The sequence below is a fragment of the Alosa pseudoharengus genome, unplaced genomic scaffold (genome assembly GCF_046254945.1).
Source record: "Alosa pseudoharengus isolate Yale_2024_CS ecotype anadromous, Long Island Sound unplaced genomic scaffold, YU_APseudo_1.1 YU_APseudo_1.1_scf_22, whole genome shotgun sequence".
Lineage (NCBI taxonomy): Eukaryota > Metazoa > Chordata > Actinopteri > Clupeiformes > Clupeidae > Alosa > Alosa pseudoharengus.
This window is the reverse complement of record NW_027468680.1, coordinates 6214498-6236674: the sequence shown is the minus strand read 5'-3', so window position 1 is coordinate 6236674 and position 22177 is coordinate 6214498. Positions and strand designations below refer to the sequence as shown.

At 43.2% G+C, this 22177-nt stretch overlaps 2 protein-coding genes across 4 annotated transcripts in view; one reads left to right on the top strand and one right to left on the bottom strand.

Moving 5' to 3' along the window:
* Nucleotides 1-1640: 1640 nt before the first annotated feature.
* On the top strand, nt 1641-11042 carry LOC143139676 (uncharacterized). Of its 2 annotated transcripts, none has more exons than XM_076300345.1 (2): nt 1641-1684; nt 8661-11042. In XM_076300345.1, the coding sequence occupies exon 2, from the start codon at nt 8674-8676 to the stop codon at nt 10711-10713; it is 2040 nt and encodes a 679-aa protein (XP_076156460.1). In that variant the 5' UTR covers nt 1641-1684; nt 8661-8673; the 3' UTR covers nt 10714-11042. The 2 variants fall into 2 exon arrangements, with proteins under 2 accessions (XP_076156460.1, XP_076156461.1); XM_076300346.1 differs by lacking the exon at nt 1641-1684 and adding an exon at nt 8386-8475.
* A 1197-nt stretch (nt 11043-12239) lies between these two features.
* ahctf1 (AT hook containing transcription factor 1) overlaps nt 12240-22177 on the bottom strand; it is a 29756-nt gene continuing 19818 nt past the window's right edge. The window contains exons 28-36 of one of the 2 annotated variants that reach the window (XM_076300343.1): nt 21517-21741; nt 19826-20798; nt 19488-19578; nt 19240-19367; nt 18517-18794; nt 15157-17599; nt 14100-14224; nt 13495-13565; nt 12240-13253 (exon numbers count right to left, since the gene is read on the bottom strand). In XM_076300343.1, coding sequence (XP_076156458.1) covers nt 13037-13253; nt 13495-13565; nt 14100-14224; nt 15157-17599; nt 18517-18794; nt 19240-19367; nt 19488-19578; nt 19826-20798; nt 21517-21741 — 4551 coding nt within the window. In that variant the 3' untranslated portion in view covers nt 12240-13036. The remainder of the gene's footprint in view (nt 13254-13494; nt 13566-14099; nt 14225-15156; nt 17600-18516; nt 18795-19239; nt 19368-19487; nt 19579-19825; nt 20799-21516; nt 21742-22177) is intronic. The other variant, XM_076300344.1, reaches the window with a different exon arrangement.

Below are 22177 nucleotides of genomic sequence, written 5' to 3'. Positions count from 1 at the left end.
AGCAGGTATATAGGTATGAATGGGTATGGGTGTCCTAGGTGCATGGGTGAATGAGTAACAGAATGTGAATACCATGCCTGAGTAGGATTGTAAATTGATAATAATTAATATGTCTGTACTGGTATAAGCAATTTCTGTTACATGTATGAAATCAAATAAATATAATTATATATATATAAAAAAAAAGAACTGTAGTCAAAAGTTGTAAAATTTGGCACCCTGATTGAGTATTCCTAGAAAATTGCTCTGCATGATCTACACGCACACGCACACACACACACACACACACACACACACACACACACACACACACACACACACACACACACACACACACACACACACACACACACACACAAACAATCAGGGAACCTCCTAAATGTAACCTTAATTCTCTATCATCTGTTATCTTTCCACTAACCATTTCTGCACTGTGTATTCTAGTAATAGATATCCTATTAAGATTTAGGAAGTGCCAATCAGGTTCCATGGTTTAACTCCCTTTTCAAACACTGGTTCCCAGTTGATGGAATAAGTTGCCCAGTGCTCTCCGTTCCTGTGAGTTTTGGATCTTTCAAGAGGGGTCTAAAGATATATCTGTTCAGCATACACTTAATTAATTAAGGGGTTCTCATGAGTTATGATTTGTATAGGCCTATATGGTATTTGTTTATTTTCATTAGGCTATTGATCATTGATATTGCAGTGGTATTATTGTTTATTATTGATATGTTCCTTAATATAAGGAAATATATAATATATAAATGCATAACCATGAAGACACAAAACAGTTCTTCACATTCATGTTATCACTGTAACTAATTTGAGTTACTGTAAATATTGTGATGGGAGAGCCGCCATTGGAAATAGATGTGATGTTAAATGATGTGTGATGTGATTGATATTAGTTTTATCAAGTTCATTCATGTAGCCTATATTTGTCCAAAAATATATTTCAGAACAGTTAACAGAGAAGATAACCCAGGCTGCATTGTTTCTTTTTGAAAACAAAGTATTACAAAGTAAAATCTTGTGGTATTTCAAAGAACTAGTTTTACAACTGTGAAATATAGCAAAATAAGGCATTTGTTGACCATCAGGCCACTTTGTGACACGAGTATGCATTTTGGAAAGAACATCGTAACACTTTGGTTTTGCTGAGCTGCAGGATACAATGGTTGTGAAATATTCAGCAGCTTTTTTAGATAAAACACACTATAAAAATTAATTAAAAGGAGGATAAAGTGTTTTAGAACCAAACTCTTCATATGTATTTTTATTCAGCATATGCAAATACTCAGCATTGCTGTGGGATATTCAATACACCACTGACACTTATCTTGTATACAACCAGAAGGTGGTTGATACAACCAGAAGATGGTTGTATACAAGTTGTCACTTTGGACAAAGGCGTCTGCCAAATCCCATAACCGTCCATAACCAAACCATACATTTTAAATGCAAATATGTTTAATGTTAAATCTATGAAAGTCTAGATGAATACAGATGAAAATCTGGTATGCGTAACGGTCAATGCCCTCAGTGTGTGACGTGTCTTTTGCATGGAAATGGGCGGTCCTACCCTGAACAAGCAGTTGCTATAAAATAGTAAGGTCGAGCAAATAATCTCCACACCTGACCCAGGCACGACGACTTCTTCGGAACCAGCGCTGCATTGCCATTGGTAAGTAAGTTCTGAAATGCATTGAAATCCAGTTGAGAATATAAAAAAGTCAGTGTTATAAAGTAGACCAAGATATGGTTATCTAGGATGTGAAATGTTATAAATAATATATATTTTGTTAGCATTACTGCAGATATTCTTTGAAAAGTTATTGCATGAATGTGTGAATTTCTCTTTAAATGTTTGAAAAAGTGATATTGGAGATTTTGTTTTTACATTTGACAATTTTAAATGTGCAAACAATGAACATGATTGCAGATTGTCCAACATTTTAAAAACGGCATCCCATTTAAATTCCTACATGTCATGCCATTTATGTAGCCTATGTAGAGTTATCAATAGATATTTTAAGCATGATATAGCAGGTGCCTATCAAGGCCTCATCAGAAGTTACAATTGGCCTATGTTTCGCATGTTAGTAGCTGGGTTTCCAAAGTTTTGTGCAATTTTGTTTTTAAGGATGATAAAACACAATTGGCTGTGTAATAATAGTGAGATTCTCCTCTCGTAAAAGGCAGAGCAGTAAAACATGACATCAGATCTTTCAATTTAATTTAGATTGAATCCACATTAATAGCCATTACAGTTTAAAGTGCTTACACACTAAATTTTAGCTGGTCACATACTTTTCTAAACATGTCTTTCAAACACCATAACCCCACACCAAATCTGCAAAATTCTCAGTGTTTTTTTGTTTTTTTTTGTGATTATGTTTTTTATTCACATTTTCTGCAAAAATTGTACAAACAGTAAACGCAACATACATAAAATAACAAAAAGGGCAGATCAAGCAATAGACAAAAAGTAAGCAAATACATCATATTAATAAAGCAATATTTTCAATTGCACAGAGTGTTTTTAATAGATAGGTAGAGTCCCTCCCATGCATTTACTGTGGATAAGCTACAAAATTCTCAGTGTTTGACTCAGTTTTCAATTTCCTAAAACACATTTTGCAAAACACCACACACAATTTTCTACCTAACACAAAAAATCTAACAGGAAGTAACTTGACTTCGTTTTTCAAACAAAACGCAAAATGCCACACTCATTTGTCACTTATTCACACTCGGTCCTCAACAAACACTCATTACTTCACTGACCACTATCCGATCATTGCTTTAGTATAGGCCTTGATATACTCTATATATAGGTGTAGACCCACATCAAACCAAGATCCACGCACAACCTGGTTAGGTGCAGGTAGATTGCAGGAACATACCTAAATAGCAAAAATAAGATAGCTCTACCGCAATGTTAACTTTTATGCGATTGTTGTTTTCTGTGCCACCTTAGGAATGTATATGTTTGTTTCGGCAGTTGAAAGGGTCTATAGGCCTATGAATATATACGCCCAACTGCCACCGCCAACACACACACACACACAGATAAATATTTTCTTTCGAAAAAGCAAAATAATTTGATAGTAGTCAGTCATTTCTTTCTTTGGAAATACAGTCATTTCTGTCTTTGGCAAAATCAGCTTTTTCAAAACTCCATGTACATCTGGTGGTCATTGTATTTTGCTTCCTTTTTTCTTGTTGTCTGTAAAATACTGTATTCACAACAGCAAAGTATTTGGGAACAATCACTATTTTGGGTTTCAATATTGCATACATGTTTACTGTGTATTTCAACTTCTCTCTGTATGGAAATATACATAGAAGCCCTGAAAGACAGATAACCAACAAAGTGTACTAGGCCAGTCAATCTAGTCCAAAAAGACAAAACATTTGCTACAGAAATGCCTCATAGTTTTTATTGGTCCTAATACCCTCCTGAATCATATACTAAAAGTCTTCTGCCGAAGATGGAGTGGAACATAGTTTTTTTTTAGATTAAAGGCCAAAGTTGTGCCCAACACTCTAAGTAATAGGGAAAAAAAATAAATGAATAGCTATCACTATGCAACTTGTCCAGTTGATTAGTGACATCAAACCAAAGAAAAAATGTATTACAAGTTTTTGAGATTTTTTGCAAATTGAGATTTTTTTTGCAAATTAGGCATTTATTCATAAAATGTACCACCATTTGCATATACAAAACATACAATCTGAAATTGGATGGAGCCAGATTAATTATGTATTGTTTCATTATGTTGAGACAATACAGAAAGACACAATTAAAGAAGGGACTGCGGCTATGTTTCTCCATCATCCCATACATAAGAAAATACTATATTTAGAGTCAGATGTTTTTGGTAAACAATTTATAAAATATCAGGCTATTGAAAATATATCAACATAACTCCTCCCTAATCAAACACAACATAAAGATAGGAAGAAATCTGTAATGAATAGTTTATAATAGTGTTACTGAAGTGGATATTTCTCCTCCACAGTGTACAGAAACCTAATTTTGAGAAAACTCCCTTTAAAGATTACAGTGAAAGGGAATACATATTTCAGCGGAAACCACTATTAACAGACAAGTCATTGATATTGAAATCTGTAAATAGACAATTGTCTGTCCGTATTGATACGTACCCAAAACCACATTAATACAAAACAGGAGGTACAGTAGGCCATAACTCTGTGGCAACAACAAAAAAAGTTCAATCAATGTTCTCATCCAAGTTTGCCGACATATTTTCACATGCATTGGGGTAGCCGTGGCCTACTGGTTAGCGCTTCAGACTTGTAACCGAAGGGTTGCCGGTTCAAACCCCCGACCAGTTACCCTGGAAATCCAGAGTTCTCGCGAGAGCACAATGGAATTGTCTCTGCGAGACACTCTGGCAAAGAGCAATGATGCATGTTACTTTTTCCCCTTGCATTCCGGGGAACCAGCTAAACTGATGAAAACAGCGCTGAAACGTTTGAGGACTATGGAAGCCCGTTTGCGCCACATAAAAAAAAATTCTGATCTATTATATCTCATTATTGTGAGATACTATGTCATTATTGTGAGATAGTATCTCGTTATTGTGAGATACTATCTCACAATAACGAGATAGTATCTCACAATAATGAGATACTATCTCAGAATAATGAGATACTATCTCACAATAACGAGATACTATCTCACAATGTCAGAATAATGAGATACTATCTCACAATAACGAGATACTATCTCACAATAATGAGATACTATCTCACAATAACGAGATAGTATCTCACAATAACGAGATACTATGTCAGAATAACGTGATAGTATCTCACAATAATGAGATATCATAGATCAGATTTTTCTGATAATGAGATACATAGTATCTCGTTATTGTGAGATACTATCTCGTTATTGTGAGATAGTATCTCATTATTCTGAGATAGTATCTCGTTATTGTGAGATAGTATCTCATTATTGTGAGATACTATCTCGTTATTGTGAGATATTATCTCACAATAACGAGATACTATCTCACAATAATGACATAGTATCTCACAATAATGTGAGATGTGAGATAATGTGAGATTTTCTGATCTATGATATCTCATTATTGTGAGATACTATCTCGTTATTATGACATAGTATCTCGTTATTGTGAGATACTATCTCGTTATTGTGAGATAGTATCTCGTTATTGTGAGATAGTATCTCGTTATTGTGAGATAGTATCTCATTATTCTGAGATAGTATCTCGTTATTGTGAGATAGTATCTCATTATTGTGAGATACTATCTCGTTATTGTGAGATATTATCTCACAATAACGAGATACTATCTCACAATAATGACATAGTATCTCACAATAATGAGATATAATAGATCAGAATTGTTTTTTTATGTGGCGCAAACGGGCTTCCATAGAGGACAGTACACATTGGTCGTAGTATTATCCGATTGCGTCGAAGTCCCAAATTATTCAGAGTAAACATGGTCTAATGTTATCCAATTGCGTGCAATGAGATTTTTAAATGCATGCTTGTTGCCGCCTCTCGAGTTGGACCATTACATTGCTCTTTGCCAGACCCTTAATCTTTCTAGATTATCAGGGTCTGGATTTTCCAGGCTACCGACCAGTAGGAACGGCTATAGTGCCCTTTGATGCAAGGCACCTAACCCCTCACTGCTCCCCGAGTGCTGCTGTAGTGGGTTTGTGTAGATTGTAGATCTGTATCATGGCTTTTTCCCCTGCAGCAGCAATTTCCTCTTTAGTAGTACATATGGCACAATGTTGACGCGTCCAACCTTTTCCAGGTCTTTTGCTGTAATCTTGACAGGTGGAATCACTGATGCTCGTTTGATTCTGAGGGTTATGCATTCAATAATTCATATGCCATGGAATGTTCCATGAAGACCAATCGTCCGGGTATTATGGTCAGCATTATCAGCAACGTATTGAATGAAGTGCCCTGATGGTGTGAATCCATCAACCTCTGTTTTCTGTGCTACTGCGGCACCTCTTTCGTACTTCTGTACCTCTGAATATGAACAACTAAACCCAAGTTGATGCAGAGTGTCAACTAGAAACTTTGATGCGAAGTCCTGATGCATTTGTACCCCAACTCCAAGTTGAAGTGGTGGGAGTAGACCTCTTGGTCTAGTCGCTTGCATTATGGCCTGACCGGGAACTAACTTTGAGATCCTTTTTTCCCCAATAAATAATGTGCGCAGGAAGAGTTTCAGAGACTCTAGAACATAGAGCAGTGTTTTCATCACCGAAGACATTTCCAGACTGGTTGGATAGGTAGATTTTTCCTCCAAAACAGACCTAATGTCAGATTTCAAGAGTTCTGCTGCAGATTCCAATCAGCCTGTTTGTCTGCCACAGCATCAGATTTGGGTCTTCCAACTTTACCAATTTTACATCTTTTTGGGCCATTGCTGTCTTCATCATGAAAACACTGGCCAGTAATTCACATAGGCCAGTCTTCCTTTCACTGCATCTGACCAGTGGTCCCAACGCTTAGTGCAAATTTCAGATATTTTTGTCTGGAAGTCTGTTGTCCTGACAGGAATCAGTTTGAACTTTTTTTTCTTCCCTGCATATCTGTCATGCACCCCACAAAACAAACAGTGATCTCACTGCTCCCCGAGCGCCGCTGTAGCAGGCAGCTCACTACGTCGGGATTAGTGTGTGCTGAGTGTGTTTCACTAATTCACGGATTGGGATAAATGCAGAGACCAAATTTCCCTCACGGGATCAAAAGAGTATATATACTATACTACTTGTATGAAAATGAAGGGGCAGAGGATCTTCGCTTACAACCAACTATCCCTGCTTGCTGCTGTTTCTTATTTTGCGCTATTCTTTTGGGATTTGTGAACTTCTTCCGGCACTCTGCATAAATGACTTGGCCAGGGACTACAGTTATGTCAGCATTGCATTGTTGACTGGCTCTGTGGATATCTTCACATCCCCTCTGAGTTAATTTGACTGTCAGTGCCTCATCAGACGTTTGGTTCCCACAAAACACACATTCAGCCATCTCATCCTAGAAAATATATAACAAACTCATGCTTTGCTTCCAATCTTTTGCATGTTTTCATTTGTGAATTACTTTAGGGACTGAACATCAGCTATAGGAGTAAATATGCTGAAAGTTGAACCTGCCAGCCTAGTCAACCAAACAGAAGCCTAGTTGATAATGTTTGATAGAAATAAAGAACAATACATTTTTCATAAAATTTTCAGATTGTGTGTTTTTATGGTACATTTTATGAATAAATGCCTAATTTGCATATATAAACATAAAATCTCAAAAACTTGTAATACATTTTTTCTTTGATATGATGTCACTAATCAACTGGACAAGTTGCATAGTGATAGCTATTCATTTATTTTTTTCCCCTATTACTTAGAGTGTTGGGCACAACTTTGGTCTTTAATCTAAAAAAACTATGTTCCACTCCATCTTCGGCGGAAGACTTTTAGTATATGATTCAGGAGGGTATTAGGACCAATAAAAACTATGAGGCATTTCTGTTGCAAATGTTTTGTCTTTTTGGGCTAGATTGACTGGCCTATTATGACAAAAGTGTTTATAATGTGAGGTGAATGTTTGCTTTAGAGATGTGTTTATTTTGGATGTTGTGAGTCATTTTGCTGGAGATGAGGCATTTTACATTTTGTGATCTAAACGTTAGGCCCAAAAAGAGACAAAGATGCCGGTCATTTGGAGTTTAAAGTCATGAAGCAGTAAAAAAAAAATCCATACACTCTGTAAAATTTAAATCTGCAAGCTTTCGTTCAGGCAGAGTAGTTTAGTTTCCTACTCTGCCCAAGGAAAGTCTATGACCAAAAGATTGCAGATTAAAAAAAAAAAACTATTGTACAGATCTGAGAGTGCAGATTTTCCATTTTTACTGCTTAAAATCTGAACATTAAAACATGAGTTCTCTCATAACAATTATTAGGATACTCTAACAGTTCACAGACAGTTTATCAAAAAATAACAGTCATTGTCAACACCATCACCAGTATCTGTCCTTCTGTCACTGTCTGGAACCATTGACGATCAACATGTTGTCAGTGTAAAACTGTATTCTGCAACCATATTTCTTATTACTGAATGAGTAATGTAGGCCTATTGTTCTGTTTCTTTCTCTCACACTGCTTTGTCAGCATACCAGATTATTGTTATACGTATACGCATTCATCTTGATACATGCCGACATTTTCTACAAAATATCTATTTGTAGAAAGAATGCTATTCATGTCAGTGACAACATATTCAACTCAATGAAATATCACATAATAGTATTTATTGTAGTGGTAGTATTTATTGTTGTTATATTTATTGTTACCTATAAGGTCTCCTTTGCTTTGAGAAGATGAGAGAAGTGTAAATGTGGAAAAAGTGAAGCGCAGTGAATACTTTCCGTATGCACTGTATATTTCCTACTTTGGTAAGGGTAACATTTGTGCTTTCCATGACTATTTCTTCTTAACTATTTATTTATTTGAAGTTTTTAAGATTGGTTTGGTGCTTTTTCTTTTTTCATTTATGGAGCTGTTGTAACAAGTACATTTAACCGGAGTGGGATTAAATCAAGTCTTATCTTATCTTATTTTATTCTGCTTTCTTGAACAGAAGGCTACCCATCATGGAAATTGCGAAGACCAGTCAGAGTCTCACCACTGCAGGAGAGATGCGGGAGACCACCCAGATGCTGATGCAGCCCAATGCCAACTGGGAGGAGTACCTGACTCCTGCTCCGCTCTCCATCGCCATCATGGGAGAGCTCGTCTTCATCTCCTCCGGGGACGACTTCTCCATCAACCCCTCCAAAACAGACTCAAAAGACTCCCCTCAAAAGCCATTTCAGTACATAAAATACCCAGACTCCTTCAGGGCCTGCCTTATGCAGGTGTGTAACTCAGGCTGGCACGCATTCAACGAGGCCCACAAGAACATGGATCAGATCCGCATTCACACGTCAACAGTTCCTGTTTACATGAAGGCAGCGGTCAAGATCCTTTTCAAAGGCAGTGATGAAGTTATTAAAACGCTCCTGCCCAATCAGCTGGAGAACATCCGCACTATTGCAGATGAGTGCGTGACACTGGCAGACAGTGTTGAAAAGAAATATATGGATGTCATCAACTTAATCCAGGAGCTGTTGGCAGCCTGTGTCAATGCCGAGTGCATTTATGGAGACGAGCTAGATAAGGTCAAGATGAAATTGAGGGAAGCCGAAACAAAGGAGAAAACTGCCAAAGAGCTGAACAAACGGTCCAAAAAAGCTTTGGAGGCGATGTCAAAGCAACTAGATGAAGCACATGAGGGTTTCAAGAGCTCAATGGACTCCCTTCCAACGGGATGGGACATGGTAGGCATGGATTTTGTTGAAGGGCTCACATCAGGTATAACAAGACTTCTGAATCCACAGAAAACTCCAGTAACGGAAAAGAGTGAAGATAAAAATCCTGATGAGATCACTCTGATGACTGTCTACAGCAAGTCTGGAGAGATTCTGAGCTATGCAGGGAGTCTTAGTGAGTTTGTCAAAGAAAGTGGAATTGACTGGAAGGAATTATATGATCAGAAAACTAAATCTACCAAGACCAAATGGACTCAATCTCAGTTTGAAAGGATCTATGAAGACCTGAAGAAACTGTCTGATTGCAATCCTGTGAAGAAAGCTCTGGCACTATGTGAGAAGGGCATTGCCATCTGTGCAGAGATAGCAAAGTATGACCCAGAGAAGAAGTGGGATGAGAATATAACCCAAAAGCTGATAAAAGATGTTAAGAAGGTGAACGACGATGCCCGAGCCTTTGACAGTGAGAGTAAGGCCACCTCAGGTTCTCCTGCACTTACCCCAAAACCACCGATGATGTACAAAGCAGAGAGCGCATCAGGAGAACGGCAGTCTGCCAGTCAGAGAGCAACGGAGAACGCCCGTTTCCGCATCGAGCAGAGCCGAGAACAACTCAAGCAAGCGCGCGAGTTATATGAGAAGCGTATGGAAAATATGGAGAAAAACGAGAAGGAGCTGAACGAGATCCTGACTGAGATGCAGAACTGCAAGATCAAAGAGATTGACTTCAACACCAAAATCGAAATGCTGGTTAAAGGTCTCGATGCCATGGGCAGAGTCAAAGAGCAGTGGGAGAAGATGGTGCGCTTCTTCCAGATGGTCTCCAACATCGTTAAAGCAAGTCTAAGTCAGAAGCTACACAGCTTTGTGAAGACATCCGATGATATAAAGAAACTCGCTTACAACGAGAAGCTGTTTGCAAAAGACCTCTTGTACAACTATGCTTTTCAAGCCTCCAACATCGCCAGCCTGGTCCACATGATCTCAGGGACCTACACTGAAGTGTCCAGCAAATACCTGATGGACAAAGTGAGCAGCCTGGGCAAGCTCATGGCCATGGATAAGAGTAGCCCAGAGTTCATGCAAGAGCGTCTGAATCTGCAGCAGTCCTGCAAGGCAGCTCAGGACGGCGTCCTTCAGCTGGTCCAGAAGAACAAGAAGGAATTTGAGAGGAAGACCGACGCCAGGATGGAAAAAATAGAAAGTGGGCTGAAAGCCGTTCTGCCTGAAGCCTCGCCCGAGGAGACTGAGAGAATGCGAGAAGTAGTTCAGGCCGGGTTTAAAGAGGGAGGGAATGTTGATAAGGAAGAGAATTATTACTGATTCAAGTTAATTTTTTGCCATAGGCCTACCGCATTTTTTTTTGCATGAACCTATAATTGAGTCAATTTTCGCTAATATGCTTAGAAATTAATTCTTACAAATGCAATGCAATGCAGATTTTTTTTTAAAAAAAACATGTTTTAGTTTCAACATGGTGATATATTCATTCTATACTTTTATATTATTATTAATGTTATTTCTTAACTCATTTTCTTTAGGACACCAATGAAACAGATTGTATTTGATTACCTTTGTAAATGATAAAAATAGCGGTTGCCCTGTATTAGTTTGGAGTGTATTGAGAAATAAAAATTGCTCTTCAAAATGAAGTATTCTGACTGTATTGTCACACATGCTTAATAACAAGCCACGTTTGAACAATAAAGCCTTAACTTGTAGGTCTTAGCGCTATTATTTTACTCCAGCAGGGTATCAGATGGTGTTGGTGATCTGTATACTGGGATGTGTTGGTTCTGGGACATTACATTTAGCAGACACTTCTTGACCAAAGTGACTTACATATGTCAGCTATATTACAAGGGATCACATTGTCCCCAGAGCAACTTGGGGTTAAGTGCCTTGCTCAAGGGCACAGCGGAAGCTGGCAACTTTCAGGCTACTGTATGCTAGCCCAGCTCCTTAACCACTACACTACCACCGCCCTACAGGCTACTGTATGCTAGCCCAGCTACAGTGCTACACTTTGGGGGCATGTTCACGAGGAATGGAGATCTATCTGAAAAATTGCCAGAATTCTCTTTTGGAGATCAGAGTGGGGAAATATGTGATGGATCTGAGCCCTCAGCTCATGGGTTGGATGGGATGGGTCAGGATGGCTCATGGGTTGGATGGGATGGCTCATGGGTGGGATGGGATGGGTCAGGATGGCTCATGGGTGGGATGGGATGGCTCATAACTCCAGGCAACGGCTCACCCCAACAGCACATTTCCAGAGGTACAGAGCAACATAACTCAGTGACATCATAACTCAACCTAGCAAATGGAAAGACCCATGGAACTAGGGTTTCCCAACACCACTAGGCAGTCTTTTTTAATAATAATAATAATTAAAGATTTCTTTATTATTAATAATTTCTGTCATCATGTATTTCTGTTTTGTTTTGTTTGTTTTGTCAATGTATAGGTCACCATTGTGTGTTTAATTTATAGTGTATGAGTGCTGTATGATTAATGGCGATCTCTAGGTCTGTCCTAGGTCACCTGCCTAGGGACTGCGGATGAAAAGTAGTTATTTTTACTAACTCTGTATAAAAGAAACACTATGTAAATAGGCCAATGTTCATAAATATGCATGGTCCCTATCAAATAAACCAATAAAATAAAAATTGTATTTAGGCCTACTTCAACCCTTCCCATGAGACGTATTCAAACCTGCAATGAGCTGAATAACATCACCACTAGATTACAGTGTTAACAAATTGGTTTAAAATAAATAAATAAATAATAATAAAAATAAAAAACCTTCACGACAGCCCTGCTAGAGTGTAAAATGATGAGAATTGTCATTGTTATACTCAAAAATACATTAAGATATTTTAATGATTATATACCAAAAGCCCAGAATGACCCAGACAGGAAATTCCACAGTCATACAGAGCAAGCATTAAAAACGAACTTAGCCACATTGTGTTTAAGCAGCCCATACAAAAATAAGGATACTTTTACATTCTGTGAAAAGCATCGTGTGATAGATTTACTGTGTATACAACCCCTTCCACATCACACAACTAAATTAGTGCTTTCAAACCATTCAGAGAAAACTCCATGTTAAGACATAATTACTTTATGAAGTTGTATACACTGCAGACAAAAAGTGAACAACAAAACAAAACATCAACACTTCAAACAGAAGCAAAATCATTTACAAGGGTTCAATTTTATTTAACATACTCAAAAGACTATTTACACTTGCATCAATTAGTAGAAATGCATATTTAAAAACTAAGCCATCTTGTTTTTTGGTGCTGAAGTCCCACAGTTCTCCTTGCTGTAAACTTTACAGTAATTTATATAAAATTAATATTTCCATTTCCTAAATTAGATCTGTTTTATTAATTTGAAAAAAAAAAATTCCACTGGTTATTATTAAATTAAAACAGCAGGCAGCAAAGTGTCTTTCTCTAAAAACAGAAGAGGGAAAAGGAAAGACCAACAGAGGCAAAGAAAGGACGTCGTCCTGGGGGGGGTCACGCTTAAGTCCAATCGAGAAGTCCTGAAATTGACCTATGGGGGCAGGTTGGCGGGTTGGCTGGCTGGCTGGGTGGGTTTTGTTTGTGTGGGCGTTGGGTCAGTGTGTGGCGCATCAGAGCTTCTTCCTCCTGGCGACGGGCTTGGGGAAGATGGCGTCCAGCACGCGCTTGCGCCGCAGGTTCATCCTGGGAGCGGGCTTCTCGTCCTCGTCCCTGGCGCGCTCCGCCACCCTGCGCTGCGTCCGCCCCGTCGTCAGCTCCTCCGGCATCACCAGGGGCGACAGCAGCGACGCGGTCACTGGCGCCGGGGGCTCCACAGAAGCCTTCAGCCTAAAACCATGATGGAAAAAAAAAACCCCCATGGTCATTTTCAGCACTGTGAAACTGTTAAGTAAGAATCCTTTCAAGCTGACAAAAAGACTTTGCTCATCTATCAACAACACACAAAGTGCATGATACAAAATGTTTGAACATCTATAGACACGACACTGTATGTGTGATGGACTTCCACAGCGGCTGCTGTGTGGGCCACCAAACAGGATCAAATCAGATGAAATGAAGCCGTTCTGACCTGGTGGTTCGGGTCTTTTTCGGCTGACTAGTTTTGGTTTCTTTTGCCACATCATCCGCTTTGTTGTTATCCTGCAGAGTTAAAACACAAATAAAAAACAGCTCATTAACTTGATCAAAATGAAAGTATCACAAAATAAAGCAATACATTATATTTTACTTTATTTTATCTAAAAATGGGAAAAGGGCATCAAATTCAGAATACGCAGGTGATCCCTTGGTCTACATCATGCACTCACACACTGAAGAGATTCTGTTAAACATGGCTGCTGACATCCCTGCAGTACTTCAGGTTAGACAGGTAGGGTCTCGCGCCAAATACTCAAGGCCGTGCGGGTGCGTTAGTTTTAGGCAACTTAGTAGTCAGTCATGGAAGAAAACTCGCACACCATTGTTTGCCGTTGAAAAATAAATAAACAAAGTGTTTAATCCATCAACCAATGTAATACCAAGTTAGGTGACAAACGTTTCGGTCCTCAGACCTTCATCAGTGCAGGATTAAACACTTCGTTTATTTATTTTTCAACGGCAAACAATGGTGTGGGAGTTTTCTTCCATGACTGATCCCTGCAGTACTAGCAGACCAACAGGGTTAACTTAACACACCTGGCTGCTGGACTGGGGCTCGGAGATGTCTGGGACTCGTCGAGTGCGGGTGCCAGGTGCAGGGGTAATCACCTGAGACGACACTGGAGCGACGCCGTTCTCCTCCACGCTATCCACTTTCCGTCCTGACAAACAGTGGAAAGAGAGAGAGAGACAGACAGACAGACAGACAGACAGACAGAGAGACAGAGAGAGAGAGAGAGAGAGAGAGAGAGAGAGAGAGAGAGAGAGAGAGAGAGAGAGAGAGAGAGAGAGAGAGAGAGAGAGAGAGAGAGAGAGAGAGAGAGAGAGAGAGAGAGAGAGAGAGAGAGAGAGAGATGAGGAACACAACCATCATAACATCCCCATACATTCAAAACCAAGCAGGGGCTGTATCATTAGTCTCTCAATAATATCCAGTTAGATACATCAATTAACTCATTGAGTGCCAATGCGTTGAGTGCCAAAATAATATGACGTTTTTAGCTTTTTTTTTAAATTACGAAAGTAGACACTCTAACACACCTTATATGTGATTTTGGGAACCCTGTGATGAATGGAAATGAAATATATGACGATCGAAACATTTTATCTGGACATTTGATCATAACGGTTGCCGCTTTGGGTCGAATCAGTGACGCATGCACGTCAGGTCAAAACCAGGCCATTTTCGTGGGTCTATCACTAGGTGGCAGTCTCGCCAGGTCTCGCTGATCACTTCCCGGAAAGTTTACACAAGTAAGTAACAGGCAACACTTCATATTTCATGAAAGACGTTATATCTCCATTTCTAGAAAAAAACAGCGATTTTGATGAAAACTAGCCACTGTTTAGCTTGGGATTTCTCAGGAACAGAGGCGTGTAGAAATACACGGTTTGCACCCACCGAGAGCTTAAAGTCTCACCTTTTAATCGAGCCATTGTATGTGTTCATAGCTATAACACAGAATATGCTGTGGCTGTACAAAAATCATCAGTTTTGAGTTAAGTTTATCAGGTAAAAAAAAAAGCTTTCATTCAATAGCAACTCAAACACAATCTCTATAATGTGTATGATAATTCCCAGCCGACTGCTCACCTCTAGTCCTCCTCATCGGTGTGAAGGTGAAAGTGTCCATCTCCGTGGGCACCTCAGGCGCGGGGGCCTTACTAGCCCGCGCGCGTCTCCGACTCGGACTTGCCGCCGATTCCGGCGGCTCAGCCACAGCACTAGCGTCTGCGTCCATGTCCGCTTGGCTGCTCACGCCATCCTCGGGCTCCAACACGGGGGTGAGCGGCGCGGCTGGCCGCGTGGTCCTGCGATTGGCGCGGATGATCTCCGTCACGGCGACCCCGACCCCCGCCCCGGCCACCTCCCCTCTGGCCTCTCCCTGGAGCCTCTCCATCAGAGCGTCCCCTAGCGGCGTCCCGGGCACCAGCTCCACAGTGGTGTCCATGATGCCCAGCTCGTCCTTCTTCTCCTCGCCCTCCTCACCCTCCATGTCCTTCCAGTGGCGGCCCCGGGTCAGCCGGCGCACGGCTGTGCCGCTGGGAGGCGCGGTGTCGTCGGGAGAGTCTGTGGTGGCTTTGGCCTTCTCGGCCGTGCCGGCCCTCGTCTTCCTTCTGCTTCTGGGCGGCGTGACGACGACAACGGTCTCGGCTGGCGGCGGCTTCTGGAAGGTGTCCAGGGTGAGGCTGACCCCCCGGGCTGACGCTCTGGTCACCCTGCCGGGGCTACTGGAGGCCGACCTGGGGGGCTCCTCAATCGCCTTAGCTTCGGGAGCAACAGCTGGAGCTTCAGGAGCCTCCAGGATGGACGTGTTCCGCGTCTTTCTGGTGCTCTGTCGACCCGTCTCCGGCAACTCGACGGCAGGCTGCTCGTCAACGGCCTCCTCGGCCAAGCTCCTGGTTCTCCGACCGCCCTTCCTTGGAGTGGCTTTCTGTGGTGTCTGTCTCTTTGAGGTACTGGGTTTGGAGTTGACTGTTGTGCTAGCTGATGGAGCCTCCTCCTCTTCCTCCTCCTCCTTCTGCTGCTGCTGCTCCGGTTCGGTCCGTCTCGTTCTCCTCCTGGGCGTGACGAGAACCTGAACATCTGGCAGCTGCTTGCCACTCCTAGTGGAGCGTCGCGGCGTGGAGGGCACTGGAGGGTCACTCTGCTCTTCTGCCCCCTCATTGGCCGAGAGGTCCTTCTCCACTTGAATGACGGGTGAGAGGAAAGTCACATTTTTCCTATGACTGCTGCCTTTCCTTGTGCTGACCGGAGGAATGTCATAGGTAGTGTCTGCGATCTCAGTAGCCGCAGCAGCAGCTGCCTGCTCACTCTGCCTGGTAGACCTCCCTTTCTCAGCCCTTGCACCTGAAGTGCTCTTCTCCTCGACCTCTGCGACCTCAGCATCAGCAGCAGAGCTCGAGATCTCCTCTCCTTCTGGTTTCTCTGGATCATCAGCATCAGCAGATGACTGCGGCAGTGAAGCCTCCTCAGTCTCAGGTGCAGGTTCCTTGGGTTCTTCCTCAGTCTCAGGTGCAGGTTCCTTGGATTCTTCCTCAGCCTCAGGTGCAGGTTCCTTGGATTCTTCCTCAGCCTCAGGTGCAGGTTCCCTGGGTTCTTCCTCAGTCTCAGGTGCAGGTTCCATGGGTTCTTCCTCAGCCTCAGGTGCAGGTTCCTTGGGTTCCTCCTCAGCCTGATTGGGTTCCTGTGGAAGGTTTTCATTTGGTTCCTCAGTTTGGGTCTCCATGTCAGTGGGACTCTCCTCCTCAGTGCCTGGCACCTCTGCCAAGTCCTCCACACTGGCCATGCGCTCCTCCTCTTCCTCCAGTGTGGCTCCTGCCGCCTCCAACGGCTCAGGTGTGTCCTGCACCTGCCGCTTCACCTGTCCCACCTCCGCTTCAGGTGTGTCCTTCACCTGCTCGGCCTCGCTCTCTCCGGCAGAGGCGTCAAACGCCGCCTCCCCCTCCGTAGGCATCTCTGCATCCACAGATACTGGCACAGTGTCCCGAGCGTCGCCGTCCTCCGGCTCCTCAGCGGTGCCCACCTGTGTGCCCCTCTCCTCCTGTGCGTGCACCTGTGGGCCAGGTGTGTCCACGTGCACCTGTGGGCCAGGTGTGTCCACCTGCTCTTGGGTTCTGGTATCAATGCCCATCACCAGCTGATCCTCCTCAACCTCAGGTAGCTCCATCAGCTGATCCATCTCTCCACCCGCGTCCACCTGCTCCACAGCCTGACGCTCTCTCACCTCCTCCTCTTCCTCTTCCTCCTCGGCCTCCAGCATTAGTGAGAAGCCACCAGCAGGGGTCGCTGTGGGCTCGACCGGCATGACTGCGGCCAGGGCCCCTTCGTCCAGCAGGTGCTGGGGCTGATGGGAGTCGGAGTCCACCAACACATCCTCGGCGAGCTCCAGCGGAACCAGGATTGTGGTGGGGGGCTTGAGCTCGGTGTAGCTCACCTCAGCGTCATCTTCATCCAGGCACCTGGGGCCCAGGCCAAGCATCACCACCTCCTCATCCTCATCCTCATCCTCCTCCAGCATGATGCCCTCCACCTGCTGGGGGAGAACAAGAGAAAAGGGTCCACGTTAATTAACAAAAATAACAAGCAAGAGAAGTTATATTATAACTCGGGGTTAAGTACCTTGCTTAAGGCAACTGACACACAACTGACAACGGTTAGTCTGATGTAACAACATAAATGTTTTCTGGTCGGTTTTTTTTTAGTTATTGCGCTGTAAATATCTTGTACAACATACAATAGCGAAATCTAAGACCATGTTTAGGCTATTTCCCTGTTCGTTTTTATAAATAATTCCGCTCACACCGATGCTAAAAACAGATGGGGTAGAGTGTCGCAAAGCCCTCGAGCAAACAGGTAGCCAATCAGGGATTTCAAACAAATGAGGGAGCATGTCAATGCAAAAGACCATTTTTCCCCTGCAAAATTACATGCACATTTCCATTTGGCCAGAGTTTTCAGAAATAATTGTTTTCAGTGATAAAACATCCGTTTTCGTGTAAATAAAAGGCCAAACCGCATGGAAATATATGCGTTTTTCCTACGTGTAAACAGGGTCTTAGAAGCAGTCTGTCTAGCTTCCAGTGACAGTTGTCCATCATTGCACAAAGCCCGCCCACACAATTTGATTGGTCTGAACAGCCCTGGTTCGGACATAAGTACTCCTCAACGGAACAATTCCAGATCAAACTTCCCGACCTGTTGTGGGCTGGGCTAAGTTTGGCTGGCTTTCAAGCTAGACAACGGTGGCAATCAGGAAATTGAACCCACAGCTTTTCTGGCTACTGCATGCTGGCCAAGTGCCAGAATTTGTATACAATTACAAAACCGATGCAAATATGTATTTAATGTGACCAACATAGCTAAAGAAATAACAGACTGTGAAGCCATAAAACGTGAGCACGGAGTGGAAGTCGTGGATTAGATGGCCTGGGTGTGTGATGATGAGCGTACCTGAGCCTCAGGTGAGACTAGCGAGAGCACGGCGGAGGTCTGCTCCTGCAGGTAATGAGCATGGGGCGGCAGCTCTTCCAGGTACAGGTGAGCGGGAGGTTGGCGGAGTGCCCGCCCGTTCCCCTCCACCTCCTCTATGATCTCCACCTCACTGCCCGAGTCCTCTTCTTCTTCCTCCTCCTCCTCCTCCTCGTCCTCTTCCTCCTCGTCTTCAGAGTCCGACTCGTCCTCTGAGGCGGCGCTGGAGAGATCCTCACTGTCATTCACGCTCACCACAGCTACAGGAAAACAGACAATTGATCAAAATGTGAGCAAAGCTATTGAGCACAGTTGTTAAGCACACAAAAGCTTTGATTAATTAAATTAAAATAAATAAATAATAAAAAAAAAACACAGAATTGATTTTTTCTCCTTCTCATTTTTCGTTTTACGGCATACAACACTAAAGCTGATGATGCATGGGGCAACTTTTTGAGCAATGTTGCTGGGCAATGTTCCTCATTATTGTGGTTCTGGCATGTTCTCATTGATATTGGGCAACAGTTACTTTTCTGGAGAACTTTAATCATCAGTAGGCAAGTTGTCATGATTATCCAATCAGAATAAATGGAACTGGTTATGTGGTTGCCCAGCAACACTGCTCAAGAAGTTGCCCCATGTATCATCACCTTAAGCCTCTGCATCGTGCTGCATTGTGTGTAAAACAAGACAATGGGAGCTTACAGGGAGAGCCAGAGGTAGTGGGCTCTGAGGAGGCCACAGACTTCTGAGTGGTCAGCATTGGCACATCAGTGGACACTGCAGTGGACACAGCAGGGGCTTGTTCCTCAGCCATTTCGTGGACAGCGTCGCTGCATGACAAAGTACAGTTTCAGAAAAAAACTATGTTTCAGAAAGACAAACATACTCGGAAAAAAACTCCAGGCCAAAGGCAACAAAGTTGTAAGGTTTTGTAAGGAGTCTCTGTGTACCTGTTAATGGTCGTCCAGTTGCGTGTTGGTGAGCGAGGAGGGGACATATTGTCAAATAAATGATGCTCCACATAAGCATCAATATCCAGATCTAAGGGAAACAAAGGCCCAGTTTATAAAGACCATCTCACATTTAGCAGAACCACCTGTATTGGTTACAAAAGAGTAACAGAATACCAAGGCACATCAAAACTTAAATACATGATGTACATTAAATCAGCTTGTCACAATACAACTGTGTGCGTTATGTTACCTTTTTCTCAACCAATAGAAAAAGCACCTGGGCCTCTTCACCTGCCACTACAGTATGGACTACCCTGACTGTTTCCCATTCTCACCTGTGACGTCCTGCTTCCTGGGGATGTTCTCCTCCACGTCAACATCTGGCTTTGATTCCTCTGGATCCCCAGCATGGTTGGCCATGGTTGTGGTGGGTTCTGGTTCTTGTTCCGGAACGTGATCGAACTCGGGGAGAACATCGGCAGCGTTCTCAGACACACAGACAAGTTCCTCTGCTTCAGCGGCTTTCACCTCCACCGTTGCGTTCAGCAGCTCCGAGTCTGTGAGAGCCTCAGGCGTCTCGGCCGCATCCTCAGCTTCCTCCTCCTGCGGCGCCTGCACAACCTCCGGATCGCACTCGCCTTCCTCCACAGCAGGAAGCGCTTCAAGTGGAGCCACGGAGACCTCCATCTCTCCGCTCGATTCTGATGCTACTTGGATTTCATGCTCAGGTTCTGACTTACATTCCTCAACTTCCTCCTGGTCCATTTCCTTCTCCTTCTTCTTCTGCTCCTCAATCTTCTCCTCCTCCTCCTCCTCAATCTCCTCCTCCACGGTGAGCGGAGTGTTCTCCTCGTGAGCAGCCACAGGGGGCTCCTCTGGAACGGTATCATCCAGCGATGGTTCTGCCTTTGATGCTTTTCCGGCCGACCGCCTGACTACGATCACCTCATCGTCCACCTGCTCCTCCCACACCATCGTGGGTTTGGGCTGGTCCAGCAGCAGGTCCTCCGGCATCGGTGCGTCGTGGAACTCCTGAGTGGACTCCATCGACTGGTCGACCGATGCTACGCTGGTGTCGTGTCCGAGGCTCGGCCGTCTAGCCAGCACGGGCATGCTGGCGGAGACTTCCCGAACAGATGAGGAAGCGCTCTCCGAGCCGTCCCGACCCACGGTCTCACTCGCCACGGCCGCAAGCTTCCCTGCCGGAGGGAAGCAGGTCACCCTCGGCTTGCCCTCCTCTTCCTCCTCCTCTTCGTACGAGTGGACACTAGATCTCTGAGACAGGCTAACCTCACTGTCACCCACAATCTGATAAGTCAAACAAAACCAAAAGAAACATAACAATGAGTAACTTTAAATCTGGATAACAGTATTTAACTTTCAAAAATTTATTTACAACTGCAATTAACATCCAACCGTGCCCTTCATATGCACCTATGACCTATGATGTGTTCTTTGCTGCTGTAGACCACTGCATTAAACAAATAGTCAAATCTATACCGAGAGACAAACATATAGTTTCAACTACAGAGCTTAGGCAGTCTGTTGTAGTATATCTTTTAATCGTTTATATCTAATATGGAGGCAATTGTCTTGATTTATGTCCTATTAGGCAGTTACACTTTGGCACTTGGATGTGTATGATACCTTGACAGCTACCACATGCTATGTCTTGTGGGTGAAAGTAATTTTTATATATATATATATATATTCTTTATGCCTTTAATGATAGTGACAGTGGAGAGTGACAGGAAGTGAAGAGAGCAGGGGTGGGATCCGGAAAGGACCACGGGGTGGGAATCGAACCCGGGTCGCCGGCGTACGGTGCAGGTGCCCCAGTCAGCCGTGCCACAGCTGGGGCTGGGTGAAAGTAATTTCTTATGAATTTTCTTATCCTCTTTACACTGAAAGTAATTTCTTGTTATGTATGTGGACTATATGTGTGCTTGCTGTATGTTCTTAAAGCTGCTGAAACAACTGAATTTCCCTGTGGGATAATTAAAGTATATCTATCTATCTGCCTTACCCCGTTGCTCCAGGGCGCTGGGTTTTTGGGCAACTCCGGGCTGGCGGCCTCCTCCTCCTCCACGAAGGTGATGCGGCTCTCTTTGGGGCGCAGGGGCGGTGTGACGGAGCGGCCGGGGGAGGCCGAGGGGGTGGCCACTGGGGTGGGCCGAAGGCTGCTTCGCAGGATGGACTGGGGGGTGAAGCTGGAGAAGACGGGGACTGATGCAGCCAAAGCACGAGCTCTCTGGAACACACACACACACACACACAGTTTATGACTTCATTTCAAGTTCATTTTTTATGACACATTAAATCAACATTTCTGTAAAATGTGCCAGTGTTAGCCAGCTGGCTTATTTTCAACTGCAGTCCTTTTATTTGGCAAGATGTTTTAACAACCATTGATTGACCTGGGCAGTTGTTCTTGAAAGCCAAGATGGTAATAAAATTGAAATTACAAAAACTAGGTTACTTTAGACATTAGGCTTAAATAAATAAATAAATAAATAAATAAATAAATAAATAAATAAACAGAAAAAAGGCCCACGCACATGGCTTTTGTCAAAGCATTTGACATTAGGTTCACCAATCTGATAGTACCAGACTAACCCCCTGCACATGAGGCACTTTCATGTGTGTATGGCATCTTGTGTAGCACAGGTCAGCGTGTCCACATCTGT